The 14,769-nt window shown below is 40.4% G+C and overlaps 1 protein-coding gene across 8 annotated transcripts in view; it reads left to right on the top strand.

Moving 5' to 3' along the window:
- The window catches only part of PARD3 (par-3 family cell polarity regulator), a 470,848-nt gene that overhangs the window by 359,491 nt on the left and 96,588 nt on the right, over nt 1–14,769 (top strand). For all 8 annotated transcript variants that reach the window (XM_075144058.1, XM_075144059.1, XM_075144057.1 and 5 more), the window contains one exon: nt 10,094–10,351. In XM_075144058.1, the coding sequence (XP_075000159.1) occupies nt 10,094–10,351 (258 nt within the window). The remainder of the gene's footprint in view (nt 1–10,093; nt 10,352–14,769) is intronic.

Genomic DNA, 14,769 nt, shown 5'->3' with positions numbered 1-14,769 from the left:
GCAGCAGTATGTCCTCTGAGAACCCATAAACTATGCTGTTTGTGGTAGAGTTGCTGTAGCAAATACTTATTTGAGAATTAAAAAAGCTGTACCATAGTTACTAACATACTGAACTTACTGTTGCTGAGTTGAACAGAACTGAAAACCCATCAGGTTTTCCAGACTGCACTACAGGAGTCTAACAGTAAGATAAAGCACTAAAACCACTCTTTTTTCTAATTCTTGGACACAGCAGCAAGTATTTGACTAACCAGAAACACCTAGTGGTACCTTCACGACAGGCAGGTAGGTCCCCCCTCCACACCACAGCTGGAACTTTTATTTTGTAACCAGTTGCTAGAACAAACCTTTTAATGGGTTGTGAGAAACCTGGCTCTGTTTCTGGCCATGTTGCTGTACTGTGTACAGTACTGTGACCCAGGAAGGTTTCAGCAGCGAATCCTGAGAGGTGGTGTGGGTGCTAATTTGTGGGTCCTAAGCAAAGATATTGACTTACAAGCTATATTCTCTATTGCTGGGGTTTTTTTCTTTTCTTTTCTTTCAACTTCGGTGTATGAGATTCACTTAATCCCTTGCTTTGTTGTGAGGTTTTTCATTGTATTTTTGTCACTTCAGACTGTTTCATTTTCCAGCTTCAGGATTAGGCTACTTTATACATAGTACTCTAGAAACACAGAATAATGGACCTGAAATAGAGCTAGTAGCAGAATTTTATACCCACTTTTGTCACTAGACTTCAGCTAGAGGAGCGTAGGTGCTGGATAGGCTCAGCTCAACCAACTGATGACAGGATTGTAGCTGGACCTCCAGTTACTGCCTGCCCTATCTGGGAATGACTGATTTGATATATGGTATGATATGTGGTACCATTTGATATATGGTATGCCTGTGTCATTTGTTTCTTGCACATATGGGAACAGCTGCTCCTTAAACATCTAACTGCAGAATTCAGATGTTACCCACTAGTGCTGCTTTCTGGCACTGTTCTCCAGCTGGGAAAAAAAAAAATTCGGGGAAGAAATGGTCCAAAAAAGCCTGCGTGAGAGAGGAAACCAGTGCTCTTAAAGTGGGGAGGGATGGAAGCAGGAGCTCTCCCAAGTCGTGTTTCAGCAACAGCTGAATCTCATGACCTTCTTCCTTTCTACTTCAGTCCAGCGGAAGAGCTAAATAGGATCTTAGAGCTAAGGTAATCTAATGATCAGGGATCTGTTGTCATAGGTGTAAATACCAGCTCTTCTGGCCAGTTTTGTAATGCAAAAGAAAAACTAAATTCCATTTTGCTTACAGACAGCAATGATGTTCTTTGATGCAACATGGTTCCCAGCGGGATAACTGTCCCAGTGGCCCATCTGGGTGATCCTCCACTGCTGGGGTCACTGACCCTTGGATCAGACATGAAAATAAGGAAAGAAAATTTCAGTCATGGTAGTGTTTGTTTTGGAGACTGCCTATGTACCTGATGCATTCGCCTTTAGATGAAACATATCCTTTAAAAAAACACAGCAGACCCTCCACCCTGGAATGCTGCAGGCTGTTAACTGCAAAGTAGTCTAAAAGCTCCATTGAAATGTAAGTAAGGTGGTAATGTACAGATTTTTTAAATCAAAATAACCAAGGATTTTCACTTGTTTACTGCAAGATCCAAGAAAGCAGGTTTGAGATACTCTGCTGGGGGGTGGTATCTTCACTTTGGAAAGACAAAGGATGAATCAAGAAGATCAGGGGATAAGGAAAGGTAGGGGTGAAATACATGAGAGATTCCACCAGGTTAGAGGAAATTATTCTGATGTCTCCTTTAATTTCATAAATGTCACTTGGTTTCGAATTGGTGTTTGCACTTCACCTGCTTATATGCATAATATTTACTTTCTCTCCTGCATTTTTTCATTTCTTTACATCTTCATTTGTATTTTGCTGCCCTCTTTAATAGCCTTCTTTAATATAATTCCTTATAAAAATGAGCAAAAAAAGAGCATGTTGTTCTCTTCTTAATATATTAGGGCACTTACAGTAATCACCTTACCACCTTTATCCCTCCCCGTTTGGTTTTTTTTTTAACTACAGCCCTCCTGGGTTGTAGCTCATTAAAGGTTTTTGAAATTCTCATGCATCTCTTCTGCATGTGGGATTTGAGGAGGGGGGAACTTCGGAGAGACAGTAAGTACTATCACATATTCACAGATAGGCTGTGATTGTTGAAGGGGAAAGAAAATTGAGACTGTCTGATTGTGTAGATGCATTTCTTTAATTTCAAGGTGGTGGGCATCTTTTTTTTTTTTTTTTTTTATATGTAGTCCCTGTTATGTTTCTCTGTTGTTGTAGAACCAATACATCTGAAATATATGTGTGTAAAATTTTTACGTAGGTGCAGAATTATAGATCTAGAAGAGAGATCATGTCACTTTTCCAAGGTAGGATCTCCCGGGTATGCCATTCCTGCAAGATGTTTGTTTCATCCTGGGTTTTTTCAGTTTACAATGACATAGACTCTGCAACTTCCCATGGCAATCTTTTCCGCTACCTTTTATTAGAAAGTTCCCCTGCTCACAGTATCTAGTCTCTGTTGTTCTTGCTGCAGTTTAAATACCTAGTACTTGCATAAGAGATGGAAAACGTTATTCTTTTCCTCCTTATGTATCCAGAGCCTGCTGTTATGTCCCCACTCTGTCTTTTTCTTCTCCCCAACAGCTTGACATTGCTGACTCGTGAGTATCTGTCATCCAGTAGAACTTCCAGATCCATTCCTGAAAACAGCAACTCACAGATTTTTCCCCTACTTTTCATTAGTATGCTTAATTCTTCCAACTAGGTAAATTACCTTCCAGTTGCTGTTATTGAAGTTAATTTTATTTTTGAAGTCTATTCTGTCTGTTTTTCAAGAACGTTTGAAATGTTAAACCTTTCCTCCAAAGTTCCTTCATTTGGGTTTTCTGCAGATTCAATAGCATCCTAATTAATAATGAAAAACCTAAGTAAATTCAGAGAGAGGTCCATATAGAAAATATCTCGATCCATCCATCTAGCATGACTGTGAATTGCTGCGAGCTACTCTCTAGAAACTCTGTAGGAACTGCCTGGTTCGACCTATTTGCATCCATCCTGTAGCTGTTTTTCTTAGCCTGGGGCGTACTGTTTGTCCACTGTTCACAAGGCTGTTTACTGTGTTGCAGAAGGAAATCTGACTGACTTGACCACATCTGTTCCTGATAAATCTATGGTGGCTACTGCTCATCCCATTGTCTTCTCTGTGCTTACCAATAGTTTGTTTCAAAGGGGATTGAAGTTAAACTGATGAGTCTATAATTCTCCTCCTCTGAGGGATATTTGACTTTTTCTAGTCTTTCAATACTTCAGCTGTCCTCAACAGGTTCTCCTGGTTACTGAAAAAGGTCCGAGACTGCCTCAGACAGTTGTGTGTGTCGGATGAAGTTCAACGTAACCAGTTTCTAGCTACTTCTTTTGCTGTTAGGTTGGAGATCTTTTTGCTGTTGGTGGCAGTATCAATTGTGCTGGCCACCTGCTTGCAATCAACCATTTTAGTGAAGACAGATGCAAAGAAAAAAAAACCATTAAGCCTTAGGTCTCCTCAGCATCATCTGTCAATACCGTTCCCTCGCTTCTGAGCAGGGGAGCAACCTTTTCTTTGCTCTTCCTTTTACTGCTAATGCAATTACGCAGTGATTTATTGTTATCTTTAAAGCTTCCTGTTACTTTTATTTCACATTGTGCCTTGGCCTTTCTGATTTTGTCCCTGTATGCTTGTGCTTATCCATAGCAAACTGACCATATTTTGTATGTGTTTCTTCACGTGTCCGAGATCAGAGAACAGTCATATTTCAGCCAGCTGCCACACATGTACATAGGAGATAAGGCAGAACTGTTAATTTTTTTCTTTTAATGACTTGAAAAATGTTGATCTCCAGCCTTTCAATTTTAAAATTATATTTACATAGCAGTATTTTCTGACTTTTTTTTAAAATATGCTGAAGTTTTGAATGAAATGGGGGGGCAAATGAGGAAGAGGAGGTGTCTTTCTGTTTACAAGCTACTGCTGTTGCTGCCCATGATTATCCACTGCCCAGAGTGATCCTTTAGAATGACTTTCCCAGGAAAGCAGATGGCTTTTCTGAGAGCTGGTTATAACTGTGATAACTGACTAGCTCTAATCATGATAAGAAAAGCTAAGTGTCATATGCTGGTTCGGAGGGAAATCACAATAATGCCTATAATCAAGGTACCCTCATTAGAAGAATAGTTGTCAGAAAAATTCTGCTTGGATCCAGACAAAGGTCGAAGAAAAATACAGGAGAGGACAAACTCCCATATTGACTTGATTGCCAAAAATTAGAAAAATGGCCATTAAAGCCCTGAAGGCAGTCGAGGAGAGGGGGAGGAGGAACAGCAAGACCTGGCTTAGTTGCTGGCACGCTGTGCCTGCAAGGTATTTTTCACTAGCCAAGGAGGAGGGGACAAATTCGACAAGATTTGGCTACTGGCCAACGCACCTCCTGACCTCTTTATTAGAAACGATATCTGGCAAAAATTGGACCGAATGTGTTCATCCCGTCTGACTAACTTGAACAAGCTGACTGGCTTTATAAACGTGTCGTTCTTTTTCTCTGTTTTCAATCCATCATCCCGACGCATGCCAGTCTGATGGCAGAAGAACTGAGAACTGGCAGCGGTGAATGGCTTGTCATTTAGCTTCTGTCCTTACACAATGCTGTTTCTATCCTTAATAAACATTGTCAGCCATCTCACATATGTGGAACTGCAAGCGTTCAATACTGATTTTGTAAATGAGTGAGCCTCGGTGGAAAAGATGAGGTTGTGGATTATCACTTGGGCCATAGCTGAGTCCTGGCAGCAGCAGGAGGATTAATTGAATTGACCAAGCAATTGCACACCAGGAGCAGCAGCCAACTTTGTTTCTGCTCTTAGGGGAGGACATTGCTGCCATTGCAACAGCAAATGTAATATACTAGCCATGAATATCCTTCCCATGCTGTGTTCATCAATTAAGATAAGTAGGTGATTTTTTGCAAGGAGCTAAATCACTAATATGAAAAAAAACCACGAAAGGGACTGAAGCTCCCAAGGGATTGGGAATGTATTTATAATTTCACTCCTAACACTACATGAAATTAGGGTCGATTTCTCTTCTTTTGCCAACTTTGCTTATTCACTTTTACTCACAACAGCTCTGCCAGCACCACAGATTTGCATTTTCTGTTGCTGGAAAAAGTTAAAGTTTAGTTCAGACAGAACCGCTGTAAACATGTGGTTCAGGGTAGGATTTGGCTCACAGACTAATATGATTAATTCGGTATCTACATTTGAGCTACATGGCTAAATGCCCTTTGTGGTCAAGGGAGGGGTACTTGGCACAGTTGGTAGAGCCTAGAGAAGGGTTTGGCTTCACCTTGCAATGGCCACGTTTCCGCTGTTCGGCTGAACTGCTCTCTACGCCCTGCGGGCAGCCGCCTGATGTGGCTGAATCTTGACCAGCTCGTCTGGGAGTCCAAAACATATATCGACACCTAAATTTAGCTGTCTAAAATGGTAGTTGCCTTGAAGAAGGGAATGAGGTGGCTCCTGTTTGCTGGAGACAGCAGAGCATAAGCTTTTCCCTTACTTTTGTGACCACCGTTTCACGCGCATAGGAATCGCTGTACAATGGGTATGTCTGTCATTACTGGATTAGCTTGCAGTGAAAAGCTCTTCTCACAATTATAGGAAGTTCTGCAGCTAACAATATTGTCATTTGAAGCAGTTATCATTAGCTTTTGAATTGAATGGCACACAAATGCATGAGGATAGTTTATACTTTACGGAACGTTGTAATTTGAGTCTCAAAAGCACGACAGTACGTTGTTGACATTTTCAGTATTAACACTTCAGCAAGAAGGGTTTGGAAACTTCTTGGTATTTTTAAAAGTTCAGTTTCATTTAAACACTGCAAAATTGATTAGCAGTTTTTGCAAAATTCTTTGAAGATGAAAAAGGTTATATGAATGCTAAGCATTATTATTATTATTGTTAAACCCCCACAAAATCCATAGGAAGGCCATAAATCCTCAAAATTAGCTGATCTGAAATTTCAGACATACGCATTTTATTGTGCCATGTCATGAAGGAATACAATTCAGTGAAGACAGCTTAATCCACATTGTGAAACTGAAGCACTGTGGTCAAACACTTCTCCAGATACTGGCTTTCAATACCAGGAGCATTCATTGCTGATTAGGGCTGAAGTACAGAGCAAATTCCAGGTTGTCATCTGTGCTGCACAGTGTGTTTACATAATCATTTTAATCTTTCCCACAATAGTCTGCACTGGCATTTCCAGTATGTATACTTAATTCAGTATATGCTAACAAATGATTTAGGCCATGTCATGCATATACACACACGCACACAATAAGAGGGCTCAACATAAAAAATAATGTCGCATTAAGTTCAGGTTCTTATATAAAAATATATTCAGAGTTAAAGGCTATCGTAATTGCAAAAGGGAAAGTGCAATATTCAGCTGATAGCTGTTATTCTTTTCAAGAATATCTATGTATTTTTCCCCGGTCATTTGGTTCTCTAAATTTGGAGACATAATGTTTAAGTAGAGTCCTGAAGAAGGCAAAACACAAAGCTGTATTTTAAACAGTATTAAAAAATGTGTGAAGTAATCAGAATACCTATACTTTTGTCATGTGAAAGTGATAGGATTTGCACAGTGGTTTAAACTTAAAGCACAAAAAATTCATTAAAAAATCGGAACATTTTGGGTGTCGGTATGGTCGGACATCGTATAGTTTCACTTTAGGGTTTTCCTTTGTTAAATGTTGCTTACTGCAAATGGTTACTGGGTACTTTGGTTATAATTAACAGTAAGATTTATAATGCGTTTAGATTCTGATTTCTAATGCTACGTATGTGTATTAACACATTGTATTAGCAATGTAGAAAATATTCTAAAAATTTTCCTGGTGGATATGAACATAATTACTTGCATAACACTTCAACAATCAGTTCTCTCCCACTTGAATAGGAATAAGTATCCCTCGTTGAACCATGCATGGGAAAATCTTAATGTTCTTGCTGCAAATGGTGCTATGTCCAAACGTATTAAATAGCCGATAAGCAGATACATGAGAAAACTTGGTTAACATGAAATGAGGAACACTCGGATTTGCACCTGTGGAGAGTGATGTGACATTCCTGGTCAAAAGTTAGATAAGGTCACTGCCATCTCTCATGGCAGTCAGTGTAACGCTGAGGCCAGTATCACCAGTTATCACCAGGTAATTCTGTTTTATAAGCATTTTAGATAACAATGTTTTCTTCTGACCGAATTACACTATGACACGTTATTGCTATACTGTTAGGTTTCATACATTGACATTTTGGTTATCTAAAATACATGGGTTTTTTTTGCTCAAATTGGTGTCAGCCCGTGTTCCAGTATGTGATGGTACATTGTCCATTGAAATTAAATCTACCAATATCTAGGAAATTTCTGATTTCCTTTGCTTCTCCCATTCAGAGGACAAATATCAATAGACAAATGTGTTCCTCCACAGGATAATTAATACAGGACAACAAACTGGAAGTGAAATCTGCAGAAAGAGGAATCAACAACCACAGGTCATTTTCAGGCCTGTTTTTCCTTCTGCATAGGTACTTTCCAAGGGATTAAGGTTGTAACATTTCTGAATTACAGCTTTGGAGTATAGGACAATGTAAAACATACATTTTTATTTAAAAATTAGGCATGCAGAAACACAGTTTAAATTTGAAATGGGTTTTGGATTTAAACCTGAGTCCTTCTTCACTGTAAATTAAACAAAAAACAATTCCAGTTTGATGTTGCTGAAATTGCGGAGGAGCGTGCTGTCAGCTGGATACTGTTACAGTTTTCATTTCCATTTTTCCCTATTGAAATAAAAAGCAACCAGTAAAAAAAATAATTTTGTATTTGCACAATTGCAAAATTCAACATTTATATTGGTTTAAGTTAAACTTTTTCAGATTTCTTGTATTTGCTTTTTTTTTTTTTTGGTTATGATTGTTTTTCTTTCCATTGTGACTGACTATGAGTGAAAGTTGTGGTGCACAAGTCAGTAGTAGTAGACATAAAAAGAGGAATTATGCTGAGGTATAACTTGGGGCATGTAAACGAATCACTGAACCATCAATGTAGATGGCACTGGCTGTTGAAGGAAGTTCAGCCAATCAGTTGTATCCCAAATCAGTATCCTTGATCAATACCTGTGGGATTTGGGGGGGAAATAGGTCTGCCTACCTGTGCCATCCTCCTGTTCCCTTCTTTTGTTATGGTGATCTTTGTTAGCATAGAAAGAACAATTTGCTTGGGACTCAGCCTGATGAAGATGTTTAAATTTAGATCTTCACGTACAGCTCAGGGCTGGATTCATATGCTTGAACACAGTCGTCTTGTGTCGTTTGAGTTATCACAGTCTCTGAGATATCAGCACGGGCTGGCAGATGTGACAAGGACCTACAGGAGTCCTTCTTGCCCAGCAGCTGGAGATCCCGCGGGATTACCTGAGGATGTCAGGTGGCCATAGCTGCCTATGTTTGAGCCACTGAATCAAGGCTGCGTATCCAAGCTTCCAAAGGAGTCCTAAACAACAGCGTCCAAAGTGTTTATAGAGCGACTCCTTCCACGCTAGGACCCACCAACCAGCACGGCAGCTGCATAACTCTGGAGTCTGCCGACTGGAGTCCCTGGCATGACCTCACCTGCTGCAGGCGCCTAAATTCTGATGTCTTTAACTGCAACCTGAATCCCACCCTTTGTGTATCCCCTTTTCTTTTTGCAAAGACTAATCTTGAACAGGGCTAAGTTTAAAATTTCCAAAAATGTCAACATTACCTAACTTTAAGGCTTTTCTATTTTCAAAAGAGTCAAGGTTTACTTTCAAAAGTAGCCCACTTTCAGTAGGCTGCTCTTGTTAAAAGTCGGTGAACAAGCTGTCTTTGGAAGTGACACGTAACAGGGGTGCGCAGAGCTGTAGTCTGAACGGATGGTTGCTGTCACACTGTGTAGCCATGGCTGTATTAGATTAAAAAGGAGCACATTTTACTAATGGAAGGGAGGAGACAGCCGAGTGCTTCATTTTGCAATGATGACAGAGCATCAAATTGGTCTGGGGAGACAATGTGTGTGGGGGGGGGGGGTTGCAAGTGTGTGTGATACATCAGATTTTCTAAAATGCCAAAGAAACTTTGAAGCCCATATCAAATTTTAGTAATAGCTTTGTGTGCTTTTGAAAATATGACCTGTGCTCAATTTGTGTTTGTCAGATTCCTAAATGTCATCTGTTTGTATCTGTCACTTTTTATCATACAGCTAAACAAGTGCACCTAGGTACAAAATCCCAGTACAGCATCACCTTTCATTTGTAACCTTAACATAAGGCACATGTAGTTACTTTCTGAGAAGAAACTGCCTACTTTTGAGAGATGCCAGATTCAGTTTGTTTACATTTTAAACAAAACATGCACGTTTTAAACGATTCATACAAGAATCTTCTTCTGCTGTTTACTGCACGCATGCATACATAAATATATACGTGTGTGTCCTATCCTTACGAAGATTTTAAATTCTGAAAGAAGTATGATTTTTGTAGTATGGGCCAAGAAAGTACATTAAAATTCATCTCTAAAAACAGACGTTAGAACCATTAAATGGATTAGGTTTTGATGGAGTAAAATATGATATGAATGGTTCAGGCCATTCTCAGACAGGTCAGGTAATAGCACAGGCATCCTAAGATGCATAAGACAACAGGTAAACTCTGTTTACCAACAACTATGGCTAGTCCTTTTTTACTTGATAATGAAACAAAAGACTCTGGATAATCAGACTTCTTCCTTAAAGACAAGTGTTGATTGTAGCATTGCTTCGATCTAGACTTCAATATCCAAGGTAAACCTGAGGCTCCATGACAAACTGAAGCTGGAAACCCTTCAGTGATTTTCATTAAGATGGGCTTCCTAAAGTGTCATTGAAACTGCTGCTTTCAAATGATTAGGGGGAAAAATTAGTTTCAGCCTTCTTTTAATTTTTCAGAATTCAAGCGAAAACTCGAGAATTTCGAGAGAGACAAGCTCGTGAACGTGACTATGCAGAGATACAGGATTTTAACCGGACGTTTGGCTGTGATGCGGACCCAATGTACGCTGGGATTGCTTCCTATGACTCTTCTTCAAATAGCGGCACGATAACACTGAACACCCGACCACAGAGCCCGAGGGAAGGGCAGACAGTGGAAGCCTTGTACGCCCAAGTGAAGAAACCACGGAATTCAAAGTCTTCACCTGTAGACAGGTAGGCACCAGACAGCAATCAATATGCTCTTTCAAAATCTGCCCTCGTAATGCTTTTGTCATGGGAGATGACTGCACATCAATTGGAAAGGCAGAACTGTATTTTTATTAATGGCTTTATAAAAGCCTTTATGTAGAAAAGTATTGAGCTCTCACAAATCAAACTGTAACAGAATGGGACGTGAAAGTTATTTTCTACAGAGCCGCTGCTTTTCTTCTCATTCTTCAGATGGTTTGGAATTTTGGAATCACCGTTTGGTATCATTCAAATTAAATTCAATCTTGTAACTTCATCTGGTTTATTTATCAGACTCTAACCGATATGGTTGTGGAATACAACATTTCCAACCTATTCACGGCAGCTACAAAATTTCTAGAAAGTTCTTGTTAAAGCACATGTGGGTTAAAGCTCACCTGGATTCTAGTCCTACCATAGTCCTGAACTTCAGTCTAACAGGTGGAGCTTTTTGGTTAAATATAGACCCAAGTGAGTAAACTCCAAGCTTGACTCAAGAGTTACTTTCTCTTCTCAGGCTGTAGCTTATGATTTATACTCTTCCTGTGGTTACACTACCTGAACTGTGTCATGCTTGGGTTTATGCTGAAATTGGGCAAAATTCCGGTTTCTGTTGATGGAGTTTTGAGTTCATTTGAAAACCTGAAGCTAAAACAGGCATGGAAACTAACATAAAGTAGAAATAACCAAAGGCAAAATTCACAGCTTTTTTGTACTTTAACAATGAAAATACATCTGTTTTCTTGGCTTACATCTATGATCTTGTAGTTCTGCATTTTCTCAGCTTTACGAAAACTAACACTAAAATCCTAGTGCAGGAGGTATCGTTAACTCATTCAGAGGTTATTAATTTAGCTCATAGTAAAACCACTCGTGGTTTTTTTTTCTACCCCGTTCTTTCCAGGAGATAAATACTGGACTTTCAGTTAAATCAGCAAAGCAGTGTCTTTGCTTGCAGCGTTTGAGATCTGTATAGTTCTACACGAGGACTGGCGTTCATCTTGCATATTCTGTTCTAGATGGTAACGGAATCGTTTGCATTTGGTCTTAAGGAAAGTAGCTGTTGTGCAGAGTTCAGCTAATTGTCTAAAACTCTTTTTAATTGAGGACTGAGAGTGGTGTATTTAACCCTCCACTAGATCTATTTTGAAAAGTACCTTTATATAATATTGGGGAAAATATATTGTCTAACATGACCAATAAAGAGATTTCAGGTGCATTGTCGAATGCATACATTTTTACTAAAATTCACTAGCGCAACTGTCTTTTTATTTTCTCAATCACACTGTTCTGCTGTACTGCACTGTGTAAAAGGTATACTTTTCGTATTAAATAAACCTAATTTATATTTTATGGATATGTACATTATTTCAGTGAAGGAAGCAAAATAATTTTAAAAGAGGACAGCTTCATCTGTGCCCTTGAAATCTGATATTCCATAGCCTTATATTGACTGGTGCTGGTGTGCCCGGGTGCCTGACATTTCAGCACTTTTGTGCCTTTGGAAATCAAGATAGCTTGGTTGGAGATGGCTGCCACGTGGTGACTCTCACGGCTGTTTTTGTTAGACCAAAGGCAGTGTTTCATGCCTGAGCTGAATGGCATCAATGTTACATCAACAAAAAAAAAGTTCTTTGATGCAAACCTGGCACGGCGAAATATAAGACCTGCGTGACCTAGCTAACTCTGTGTGATTGCTGATAAAAGAGCCGGGAGAGAGTGAGTAAAACTGAAGATAATGGAGTACTGGGGGAATCTGATGTTAATCATAAGGGTAGGACTGAAGAGCAGTGTGGTAGTTTTGCACGTTCGGGCTGGTCCTGGAGCACAGAGGGCCCTGTCTCTCACAGCTAGATCACGCTGTGAGAAAAGGAAAGACCCAGCGCACGCAACGGGCTTGAGCAGAGGGAGAAAACGCAAGTCGGGGACTGGAACTGGGGCAAGAAAAGCCACCCCCAGTCCCGTGTTGAAGGGGGGACACATTCAGCAAGAAACACCTGGAAAGAAATAGGCAATGCAGATGGAAAAAGATTATTATTTACTGTAAATGTCCTCTGAAGTACCTTTTTGGGGGTCTGAGGCATGAAGTTGTCTAGTGCATGGGGTTTTCTTCCCTCTCTCCTCACACCTTTATTAGCAACCAAACTGCAGAGCTGGTGAATCCCACCCGGCTCCGGGAGACGGTTTTGGGAGCGTTGCAGCGATTTGCGCAATCTCAGGCTTATCTTTAACTCTCCCAGAAGTCAGGTCCATACCTCGGGTCCACTGCTGAGAGAGTGTGTTGCCTGTGTCAGGCACGGAGGAGATGTAGCAGCTGTGAGGGAGCGCTTTCAGTCTTCCTTGAGGTGTGTGAAGAACGTCCGGGAGCTTGACCCCATGTAATGTTCAGCAGGAGAGCCTGGATCGCGGCTGAGCTATCTTCCCAAGGCTGCTCTGTGTGTTACAGGCTTTATCTTAGATGTATTAAGAAAGCGTCATCTGAGCATCATTTTAAGAAACAGTTGTGGCCGTGTGGGCCTGAGGTGCTTGTTAACTGTGTTGTCTCCCCGTCCGTAGGACACCTGGCTCCTCACCCCATGTGATGGATGTGATCATCTTGTTTCTTGCTATCCCTTCCCAGCAGTGAGACCTTCCCCCTTCACTTGGCATCTCCTGTGATGCACCTCCCCACACCAAGCGTCCAAGTGCCTCTTCACGAGGCTCTTCTCCAGGGAGCTGTCTTCTCTCTAGTCTGGTTTATCCTGATAATGCTACAAGAAATTCGAGGAGAAATAGTCGGTTGCAGTTCTCAAAACATTGTTTACATTAGCGTTCACCTGCAGTGAGCGTTATTTTCCCTGTGTTTTACCCCTTTGCCCTGCTATCCTTTCCTTTCCTCTGGACGTTTCAGAGCTTACCTAAATGAAAACAGTTGCGTCCAGCCTTTATGGATGGGAAGGGAAATCACTTGCAGCGCGTTACCCTTGCGCTGAACTGCCAGGAGCTGGTAACGGCCAGGCTGTCTCAAATCTTTAGCACGTTCATATTAAAAGCAGCATTGTTTATATGGGAAATGTTATTTCTATTACAGTTTGGTGGTTAGTGCCAAACAAAATGTGACATTTAAGTATGTCCAAAAGGTTATTTAAAAGATTCTTGCAAAGAAACCTATAACAAAATGTCCCATAATAGTTTGCATACCATTGCTGAACACTTATGACAAATTTTTCCTTAACTTGCAAGAGAATTACTGCGCCTGTGTGTGAGGCCTTGTCAGGGTTTGTTTTTCTTTAATATTCCTTTAACTTCTCTCTTATTTTCATCAACACATGCCACCAACTGATGTAAGTTTAACTGTGTCATGGCATGTGAATGCTAACAAAGTGGAGGACAAGTATGTAAACTGCTCATCAGAATAACGGACAATTTTGTTTTATTTTCTGCAAGTTTAAGGATATTACGAGGACAACTATTATAGTGCTTCACCAAATGATGGTACTGTCAAGTTGCCAGGCAGAGGTCCCCCAAGTTATTTTATAACCTGACTTGAATCCAGTGTTAAAACCAGGCCTGTTTCTTCATTCTCCTTTTTGCATGTATTTTATATTTGCATGTATCCCAAGCTCTGCAGTTGTAGACGGGTAGTACAAAACAATAAGAAGAAAATGGTTATTCCATAAATAGTTTGTCCATTCATTTCTCTAAATTAGAAAGTGGATTGTATAATGCCAAAATACAGCAAAGGAGAAAGAGATACTAACTTACTCATTGGAGACTTGCACATCAGTATGTGTGTGTAAGTAACATTGCTTCACCCATCTTACCAACAATGGCTATGAAAAAACCCACCCTATAAATAGTAAATTTTACTCAAAAAATCCTTACAGGTCTTGAAGCTGTTTTAGAATTGCTTTAATGCAGATTTATGTTGGATCAGAGTTAAATGATGATCAGAGGCTGGAGCACCTCCTGTATGAGAACAGGCTGAGAGAGTTGGGGTTGCTCAGCCTGGAGAAGGTGGCTTCCTGGCAGACCTTATAGCAGCCTTGCAGTACTTAAAGGGCACCTACAGGAGCGATGGGGAGGGACTCTTTATCAGGGATAATGGCTTTAAACTGAAAGAGGGTAGATTTAGATTAGACACTAGGAAGAAATTCTTTACTGTGAGGGTGGTGAGGCACTGGAACAGGTTGCCCACAGAAGTTGTGGATGCCCCCTCGCTGGAAGCGTTCAAGGCCAGGCTGGATGGGGCTTTGAGCAGCCTGGGCTGGTGGAAGGTGTCCCTGCCCATGGGGGGTTGGAACTAGGGGATCTTTAAACCTAAACCTAAACCATTCTATGATTCTATAAAAATCTATTGGGAGTGATCAGTCATCAGTATAGCTGCATATACATCAGCTGCCATTGCAACGTTAGCTCCATCC

This window comes from Calonectris borealis, chromosome 2 (genome assembly GCF_964195595.1).
Source record: "Calonectris borealis chromosome 2, bCalBor7.hap1.2, whole genome shotgun sequence".
NCBI classification, from domain to species: domain Eukaryota; kingdom Metazoa; phylum Chordata; class Aves; order Procellariiformes; family Procellariidae; genus Calonectris; species Calonectris borealis.
Note: the sequence above shows the minus strand (reverse complement) of the source record. Positions and strands in the feature narration are given on the sequence as shown.